We start from the raw sequence: 10,005 nt of genomic DNA, 5'->3' as shown, positions 1-10,005 counted from the left end.
CAACAGCGTCAGAGCATGGTGAATAAACAGCAGAGCCCTCTCCGACTTATCATTAAAATAAGGAAGGGACTATTTAATGTAAGTGTCAAATTCAGTTATTAACCTTTTCAAGTATGTGCGACATGGTCGGCACAGTGTGATTGCCTGAAATTTTATGCAAGCCTTACCGATCACCACGCCATGCTACTCTCAGAGAACTAGTGAACACAGAACCACAAACAGATAAAAAGTGAACATTTTTATTTGTATTCGAAGACATTTTGCATTTTAAGGACATATTTACATTTTTGCCTGTATTCCATAATCTATTCTTAAATACATATGACGTATTATTTTAAATATTTGGGGCAAAAGTTTTGCAAATGCTTAGAAATGATGCCACAGAGGTTTCTTTCCAATATACATTACACAATGTACGTAAGATAATTGAAACATTCATAATCATGGTACCTCTTTAAAATGGATATTTACCTCACGTATAACGGTAAGTACAAATGTAGCGCGTTTTTATACCGTACTACACATAGCTTACTTCAAAGGTATTGCGTTCGTTTTAACATGTGAAAAATAAATAACTGCGATATTTAACGTCAGAATATTCCGGCAGTCAGCTCACTCAAGATTTTCTTTGATCATTGCACTGCCGATTTCTCTATCGTCTCCAACCCGCTTCTCTTGGCACCTTGTTTTACGCGGGAGAAATGCGGCTTTCATCAGACAGCGGGATGCTAGATATATTTCTAGCTTTTGCTGGCTTTGCGTCGCTTCTTTTCCATCTCCAAACAGGCGGGCGAGCGCTTGTATTCGCAGCAAGTGCCGCAAAGCCAGTCCCAGTGTGAGAAGTAAGGGGCAAAATTGTACTGTGGTTTCTGGTGGTGAGCATCGTGTTTCACAGAGCCGCCCCAGAGCCCGAAAGGGATAATATTGTGTAAAGCCCAAGGAAAGTCATAGCCGCTGTGGTCTTCCACTGCTATCCAGACGTTCAAGATCATGAAGGTGAACGCTGTCAGGCTGTGACACTGCAGGATAATCGGGTCTATGGTGGTCCAAAAGCCAACGCTGATCAGTTCCCAGGCAGATAGATACTGCGTCGACCAGGAGAAGGGAGCGTAATATTCGTGATGAATGGCGTGGAAAGTCGTGTAGAGCCATCGAAACTTGTGGTGCATAAGGTGCCAGAAGTAATACTGGAAGTCGAAGAGAATTGTGCAGCTGAGGATTCCTATAAGGAACTCGGAGAGCTGTGGTGTGTCTTCCAGGAGGGGGATCGGAGGTCGCCAGTACCACTGGAAGGCGGCTGCTGGGAAAACAAAGATAACGTGGTTGCAGCCGGTAAGCCACAGAGTCTTGAGAATGTTTGCCCACGTTACATGCTGCTCCGGCTGGATCTTGCACTTGTTAATGGCCGGGCATCTGCGAGCCAAGATGTCGAGCGTCATGTAGAAGGTGCAGCTGATGAAGTAGGTGGAGACTGAGATGATGACTGGAAAGAGAGGCGAGCGGAGGGTATCCTGGTGGTTGACTCGCAGGTAGTCCCACAGGGGCTGCAGCAAGGACCTGTTCGAGGCGTAATGAGAAATATTGGCATTCTGTATTACCCGGACGTATGGGTCGAAGACTTGGGTCGTTTCTGCAGAATACATCAGGGTAGGCTGCTACAGAACTACTGCACACACTTGCTGCTCTTAATTTCCCGCTCTATACTTGCAAGATTCTGAAATGGACGGGAAGGAATTCAGATAGATAATTTACACAAATAGTGCCCAGTTTAGTCGAAGTCTCGTTTTTATTCTTCCCGCCTTCCTGACGGTTGATCGGAGGTTCAGTGTAGCAGTGCAAGCTGGCTGGAGTGGCTCCGGTATTTATAGGCATGCGAGCTCTGAGCCCAAAGCTATGTGCTCCAAGTGCGGCCCCCTCTTGAGGACGCCCCACGGTTCCGATTGGCCCTCGGCAGAGTCGAAGCTCTACAGGTTACATGGTGTTGGTAAAACACTACGTTAGCTGTAAAATCGTTAGCATACAAGTGCAACTCGAGCGCATAGCCCCAAAGTTCAATCCAGTTTTGCCAGTACACTACCATGGTAAGAGCATTTGTGCTGAGCGCAGTGTGGGTCGGACTCAGCCCCGCACAGATTCGGCAGGATTCCGCCAGTGTTCGTCCAGTGATTAATATATCAGGAGTTCCACTCCTTGCTCTTACAGGAGCAGTTAGATTCTCACTCCATCCTTTCTGCTTCCGTACAACAGACCATGCACATGCAAAGGCTACCAATATTACCGGAACTAAATCAAGACTGCCCAGATTAGAGCTGAGTTGGAGACAAGCACTATACAGTACATGAAACCGGCTTTAGAATGAAAGGTTTTTTACCTTCCAAACTGTCGATTGTAGTTTAGCCCTGTTCGTTCCTTAGTCAGTGACACATCCATATCGGTGACCGATAAAATCTTCAGTAACCCTGCACATAGAGCGAATAAGCTGCGGCAGGCAAAGTTGACGGCAATTAATTTCTTTTAACTTTTCGCTGAAAATCCCGTGTGTGCAAAGACGGGGAAAAAAATGTTTCCTCGGCAGCAAGATCTGCCATCTCCTGGTGAGCCGTGTTACTACATCTGTGTGAGGATGATGAGCACAAGTCCAAGTCTCCCAAACTTGGAAAAACAAAGAATGTTGATTTAAAAAAAAGAAAAGAGAGTTAAACTTTATAAATAGATTCAAGCCATCTTATAATAAAAGCCACGAGCTTTCAATTGTTCTTCATTTACATACCAAATTCCTTTACGAAGTTAGTAGCAATCAACACCGCATCCCTACAAACAACGACGACAGCATTACCAATATTCCACTAGCAGGAGTTCCCAATATTTTTTATGCCATGCACCAATACCATTAAGCAAGCGGTCCGTGGACCCCAAATTGAAACCCCCTGCGACTAGAGCCATGCAAATTGTACACTTTCCCACAATGTTCTCTAATAGTTCGAGCATTGAGGTTAAGTATAAAGCATGTGTACCGTGCTCCTCGCACTGTTATCAAATTAAATCCGCGCGCAGTTGCTTGATATATTCAGACTGTATGGAATTTAATTTCACCTTTTCACTCCTGTTTATAGATTTCATAATCTGCACAGATTTCTTTCCTTACCCATTAATTGAAGTTATATTGTAAACTCTACTTTTTTTCTGCACTGAAGCTTCCACATTTCAGCCCCCTCCTGGCTGTTTCGGCTGCGTCTTTCTGGAATTGTAAATGCTAATTTCCGAAATACACAGGCGATAGGTGAAAAGAGACAAGATTTCAGATCATTGACCCTTCATCAGACCCAGAATAGCCAGAGGAGTAATTTTTAAATTGATGAGAACAGAGACAATGTCTGTCATAGGGCCAACTGCAGGACTGTCCGGACTTCCATTATTTTTCGTGCCTCATTTAGGAGGGGACAAACAGAGCCACAAGCCGAAGCGCGCGGCAGCGGCAGGAAGATGTTCTGGAGGTCAGGATGGAAACTGGGTCATCGCAGCTGTGAGCCAGTAGCACCACCTACTGCAGCATTGCCTCACTCACATGTCCATGGTGAGACTATTTCAGTTGTTCCCACATTACAGCTCTAAATCTTTACTCTTGTTACGGATTTCTGCTTTTATCTCCGATTCTGGTGGTGGGTTCCATATTACTCACCTACTAATGAATGACATTCTCCTCAACTTCCCAATAATCATTTTACCCATTACCTTAAAATTCACCCTCACCCACCCCGTTTCTGATCTCTCTCTCTCTCTGTCAACAGCAATCAACCTTTCAGATGCAGGGGTTCAAGCTGAAATATCAATAATTCCTTTCCTCCCACAGATGCTGCTCGACCTGATGAGTTCAAGCAGTAGATTGTTGATCCTTTCTTGTATGTGGTAACTTCTACTTTGAAAAGGCACACTCGACAACTTCATGCCAAAGAAACAACTTTATCTCCAACTTCAAAACATTACGTATATACAGAGGCTTTCACAACCCGTACGGCATGGCGGGAACACTATGTACACGAGGGCCACTAGGAAGAACCACAAACGGAAGTAGACCCCCCCATGATATCCTAATTAATATTAACTTACTTTTAATTACGCTCATATTACAACACCTTGTGTAAACTTCTCATAATTTTATTGACCTCAGTTAAATCTCCCCCATCTACCCATTGATTCTAAAGAGAACAACCCCAACCATTCTCTCTTGATGTAACTCTATAGATCTCCTCTGTGTCCTTTCTAAAATGTAATGAAACACGCCTGGATGCAGGAGAATGAGGGGAGATTGGGTAGGGGTATACGAAATTATCAGAGATGTAGATAGGGTTAGTGCAAGCAGGCTTTCTTTCCACTGAAATGAGCAAACCTAGAACTAGAGGTCATAGGTTTAGGGTAAAAGGTGAAACCTTTCATTTAAGGGGAAGTGAGGGGGAATGGCTTCACTCACAGGGTGGTGTGAGAGTGAAATGAGCTGCTAGTGGAAGTGGTGAATGCAAGTTCGATTACAACATTGAAGAGAAGTTTGGATATGGACATGGATGGGAGGTATATGGAAGGCTATGGTGCAGGTGTGGATCAATGTCACTCTGGCAGAACAACAGTTTAGCACAGACTAGATGGTTTGAAGAGTCTGTTTCTGTGCTGTATTGATCTATTAACCTCTGAATCTAAGTTTTCAACTGTGACTTACCTAGGGCTTTGAGAAATTCCAAGATGACTTCCACATGATTACATTCCATGATGTGCACACTATGTCATATAGCTTATCTACTGTACTGTTGTATCTGCCGTCAGGGATCCAAGGACAGGGATTGCCTCTGTTCCTCAGTGTTAATCATCATCTTTCCTTCATTGTCTTTCTCGATGCCTTGTTTGTCCTTCCTGCAGATATTATCTCACAATTTTTCAGAACAAATTCCTTTTATGACCATCTGGCAAATGTATTTGTATTTTCGTACGTTCTTCTTCCTAATTGTTTGCCTAACATCATGCAGCCAACTTTGACAATCAACTGAAACCATCCTAATCAAAGCTCTTACATTTCTACCTAAGTTATTTATCTTGTGTACACTTCTTCAGCTTTCCGCTAAAGTCAATGACTCAATTCTCATTTTGAAGGAGATTAATTTAACCAGAAGGAAGTTCTGCGTAACAAAGTTGCTCTAAAATCTTGCAACTAATCGGTGGTGCAGTGGAGTTGCTCACAAAAAAATGCTGGAGGAACTCAGCAAGCCAGGCGGCGTCTGTGGGGGGAATAAACAGTCAAAAGAGTAAAGAGACAAAAGGAACTGGAGAGATACTATCGACACGAAATCTCACAACACCTTTGGAAGGATTAACAAACCAATGTCAGCATCATCTCCTGGTCAAGCACCATCAGTGCTGAGACCCAAACATCAGTCAGCCATGCCAGGCAGACCATATCATTCTGGTGCCTGGTATCAGTGTCCAAAAGCAGACACACTCTTCTATGGGAAGTGATCACCAGGAGGAGAGGGAAAAAAAAGATTCAAAGGTGATTTCAAGAAATACAATATGCTCCTGGGAATCCCTGACATATGATCCCTGCTGAAAAGTAGAACCTCCAGGGTAGCAGTTTCTGGATTGCTGCCTGTGCATGCGCCAGTGACAGTAAGAATAGGATGATTTAGTGTGGCTGAAAAACTGTTGCGGGGGCCAGCTTTCAGATTTCTGGATCATTGGTGTCATGCTGTGCACTGGCAATGTCGGAACTCTCATGTGGATGAAAGACAGACTGCAATGTAGAGACCGTGACCAGAGTTTATTCATTATAATTCCAAAAGAACATCGGTGGCTTGGACGAGCAACACCGTGAGATGTAACATTCTCAAAACTAGGACCCTGGGACTAGTGCTAATTGGGCGTCCATTTAAATAATACAAGTAACATGGAACGCCCGAGCCTATCAAAATAAACTTAACAATTAACCAATTCAGGTGCTCTAAAAACCTCAGAGCCCTACACACTCCAGCTCCCCGGAGAGGCTCAAAGAGCTCGCTACCATACCCGCCCTCCCTATGGCTGGTGCCCGATGGCCAGAGAGTCCTGAAAACTTGAGAGAAGCCTGGGAAACTTGAGAGAGACCTGCAGATCCTGAGAGATATTTAGAAACCTCAAGACAGAGAAAACATTAAATGAACCTCGGAAACATTGTATAAGTTTCAGAAACCTAGCGGGCCATGGGAATCCTGGAGTGCCTTGAGAACCTTACTGAGCTGGAGACCCTGGATGACATGGAGAACCTTGAGAACTTTGCCGAACTTGAGACCCAGAAAAAGACGGTGTAGACTAAAGAAGCTCAGACCACGGACTCGAGAAATTCAGAATGTAGGCTAGAGTCACTTGGAATGTAGACTCCAGACGTGGACTTGAGAGTAGGTGACATTCTCACCTTAAGTCTACCGATGTCAAAATGCTGCTGTTTAACCTCCACTGAGTCCACTACTGGCAGGGTCCTTCTGTCACGAGGTGTGCTAGCAATATTGGAACCCAAGTGCAGTGGAAAGTCAGGCCTTATTACAAAAGCGACTTGCTTGAAAAAAAAACACAAGGAACTTTAAACGATTAATGAAGCTCATTAAACAACAATTACCCAATTCAGGTGTGCTACAAACTTTGGAGCCCAACACTGTCCAGCTCCCTGCACAGGCCCGAAGAGCTTATTACAAATTGGGATCACCTCTGGGGAAGGTACCCCCTGTACAAAAGGGACAGATTACACCTGAACCTGTGGGGGACAAATATCCTTGCAGGCAGGTTTGCTAGAGCTGTTGGGGAGGGTTTAAACTAATTTGGCAGGGGAGTGGGAACTGGAGTGATAGGACTGAGGATATGGCGGTTGGTTTACAGGCAGAAGCAGTGTGTAGGGAGACGGTGAGGAAGGACAAGCAGATGATAGGGCAAAGTTGCAGTCAGTGGGATGAGATGCAGTGAAAAAGGGGAACAAAATCAAAAAGCATGACAAATACAGAAAAAAAGACATTATATTTGAATGCACATAACATGCAGAATAAGATAGGTGATCTTGTAGCACCGTTAGAGATTGTCAGTTATGATGTGGGCATCACTACGTTGTGGCTGAAAGAAGATTTTAGTGGGAGTGTTACATCCAAGGATACACGTTGTATCGGAAGGACAGGCAGGTAGGTAGATGGGATAAGGTGGCTCTGTTGATAAAAAATGAAATCAAATCCTTAGAAGAGATGACAGAGGATTAGAAGATGTAGAATCCTAGTGGGTAGAGTTAAAAAACTGCAAGGGTGAAAAAAACCCTAATGGGAGCTATATGCAGGTCTTTGAACAGTAGCCAGAATGTGGGCTACAAATTACAAAGGGAGATAGAAAATATATGTCAAAAGGGCAATAGTATGATAGTCATGGCAGTTTTCAATATGCAGGTAAATTGGGAAGATCAGGTTGGTGCTGGATCTCAAAACAGAGAAGTTGTAGAATGACTACAAGATGGTTTTTAGAAGAATTGTGGTGGAGCCCACTAGGGGATCAGCTCTTCAGGATTGGATGTCGTGCAATGAACTGAATTTGATTAGAGAGCTTAAGGTAAAGGAACCTTCAGGAGTCAGAGATCATAATATGATATAATTCACATTGCAATTTGAGAAGGAGAAGCTAAAGTCAGATGTATCACTATCACAGTAGAGTAAAAGAAGTTGCAGAGGCATGAGAGAGGAGTTGGCTAATGTTGATTGTAAGGGGATGCTAGCAGGAATGATGGCAGAGCAGCAGTGGCTAGAGTTTCAAGGAACAATTTGGAAGGCACAGGATAGGTACATCCCAAAGAACAAGCATTCTAAAAGCAGGATGACACAACTGTAGCTGACTAGGGAATCAAAGCCAAAATAAAATAAAACAGAGGGGAGATAATAAAGCAAAAATTAGTGGGAAGGTAGAGGATTAGGAAACTTAAAAAAAAACATCAGGAAGTAACTAAAAAGATATAAGTGGAAAAAATCAAATATAAAGGTAAACTAGTCAACACTATCAAAGAGGATACCACAAGTTTTTCTCAGACATATAAAGAGTAAAAGAGAGATGAGAGTAGACGCCGGACCGCTGGAAAATGATGCTGGTAATGGAGGCAAGAAAGTAGCGGACAGACTGAATAAGTATGTTGCATCAGTCTTCACTGTGGAAGAGACTAGCAGTATGCCAGAAGTTCAAGACAGTAAGGGGCAGAAGTGAGTGCAGCTGAGATTACTAGGGAGGAGTTACTTTGGAAAATGAAATGTCTGAAGGTAGATACAGTAAGTCACCTGGACCAGATGGACTACACCCCAGGGGTTTGAAAGAGATAGCTGAAGAGATTGTGGAGGCATTAATAATGATGTTTCAAGAATCAATAGATTCTGGTATGGGTCAGGAAGACTGGAAAACCGCAAGTATGACTCCACACTTCAAGAAGGAAGGGAGACAGGAGAAAGCAAATTATAGGCCAGTTCACCTGACTTCAGTGGTAGGGAAGATGTTGGAGCTGATCGTTGAGGATGTGGTTTCAGTGTACTTAAGGGCACATGATATAGCAGGTCAAAGTCAGCATGGTTTCTTTGAGGGAAAATCTTACCTGACAAATTTGTTGGAATTCTTTGAGGAAATAACAAACAGGATAGACAAAGGAGAATTGGTGGATGTTGTGTATTTAGATTTTCAGAAGGACTTTGACAAGGTGCCACATGAGACTGTTTAACAGAATAAGAGTCCATTGTACTACAGTAAAGAAGGCAGCACTGGCTGTTTGGCAAGAGGTAGGCTGTGGGAATAAAGGAAGCCTTTCTGACTGGCTGCCAGTGACTCGTGGTGTTCTGTAAGAATTGGTGTTGGGACTGCTGCTTTTTACACTGTTTGCCAATGATGTGCATGACAGAATTGATGGCTTTGTGTGCAAGTCTGCAGATGACATAAATGTAGATGGAGGGGCAGGTAGTGTTGAGGAAACAGTGAAGCAGCAGAAAAACTTGGACAGATTAGGAGAATGGATAAAGAAATGGCAAATGGAATACTGTGTTGGGAAGTGTATAGTCATACACTTTGGTAGAAGGAATAAAAGCATAGATTATTTTCTAAACAGGGAGAAAATTCCAAAATCTGATGTGGAAGGAGACTTGGGAGTCCTGGTGCAGAATTCCCTAAAGGTTAATTTGCAGGTTGAGTCCATGGTGAGGAATGCAAATACAATGTGAGCCTTCATTTTAAGAGAACTGGATTATAAAAACAAGGATGTAATGATGAGGCTTTATAAGGCACTGGTGAGGCCTCACTTGGAGTATTGTGAGCAGTTTTGGGCCCCTTATTTAAGAAAGACTGTGCAGATTTTGGAGAGGGTTCAGTGGAAGTTCAGAAGAATTATTCCCGGAATTAAAGGCTTATCATGTGAGGAGTGATTGAAGTCTCTGGGCTTTTACTTGCTGGAACTTAGAATTGGTGGTGGCGGGGGGCGGGGGGGTGCGGTGGAATCACATTGAAACCTATCGAATGTTGAAAGGTCTAGATAGAGTGGAGGTGGAGAGGAGGTTTACTATGCTGGGGAAGGCTAGGACCAGAGGACACTACCTCAGAATAGAATGTCCATTTAGAAAGGAGATGAAGAGAAATTGCTTGAGCCAGAGATGGTGAATCTGTGGAATTCACTGCCATAGGCAGCTGTGGAGGCCAGGTCATTGCATGTGGAGGTTGATAGGTTCTTGATTAGTCAGGACTTGAAAGGTTATGGGGAGAAGGAATGAGAATGGAGTTGAGAGGGTAATGGATCAGCCATGATGAAATGACAGAGCAGACTCAAAGGGCTGAATGCCTAATTCTGTTCCTGTGTCTTGCATTCTCATGGTCTTATGATGGCTCGAGTGGAGAAGGAACTTCTTGTGATGGCACAATGAATTTGAAATTTTTAAATATTTTCTTATAGTTTTGGAGGCTGTTCAGCTCATTAAATCCATTGTGATTCTCAGACTA

At 43.4% G+C, this 10,005-nt stretch overlaps 1 protein-coding gene across 1 annotated transcript; it reads right to left on the bottom strand.

Annotated features, from left to right (window-relative positions):
- Nucleotides 1-321: 321 nt before the first annotated feature.
- LOC140197227 (cholesterol 25-hydroxylase-like protein 2) lies at nucleotides 322-3,286 on the bottom strand. The gene is made up of 2 exons (XM_072257152.1): nucleotides 3,146-3,286; nucleotides 322-2,652 (listed from the first exon to the last, which is right to left on the bottom strand). The coding sequence occupies exon 2, from the start codon at nucleotides 1,641-1,643 to the stop codon at nucleotides 741-743; it is 903 nt and encodes a 300-aa protein (XP_072113253.1). The 5' UTR covers nucleotides 1,644-2,652; nucleotides 3,146-3,286; the 3' UTR covers nucleotides 322-740.
- Between the last annotated feature and the right edge of the window lie 6,719 nt (nucleotides 3,287-10,005).

The sequence above is a fragment of the Mobula birostris genome, chromosome 5 (genome assembly GCF_030028105.1).
Source record: "Mobula birostris isolate sMobBir1 chromosome 5, sMobBir1.hap1, whole genome shotgun sequence".
Taxonomy (NCBI): domain Eukaryota; kingdom Metazoa; phylum Chordata; class Chondrichthyes; order Myliobatiformes; family Myliobatidae; genus Mobula; species Mobula birostris.
This window is presented reverse-complemented; position numbering and strand designations above follow the sequence as displayed.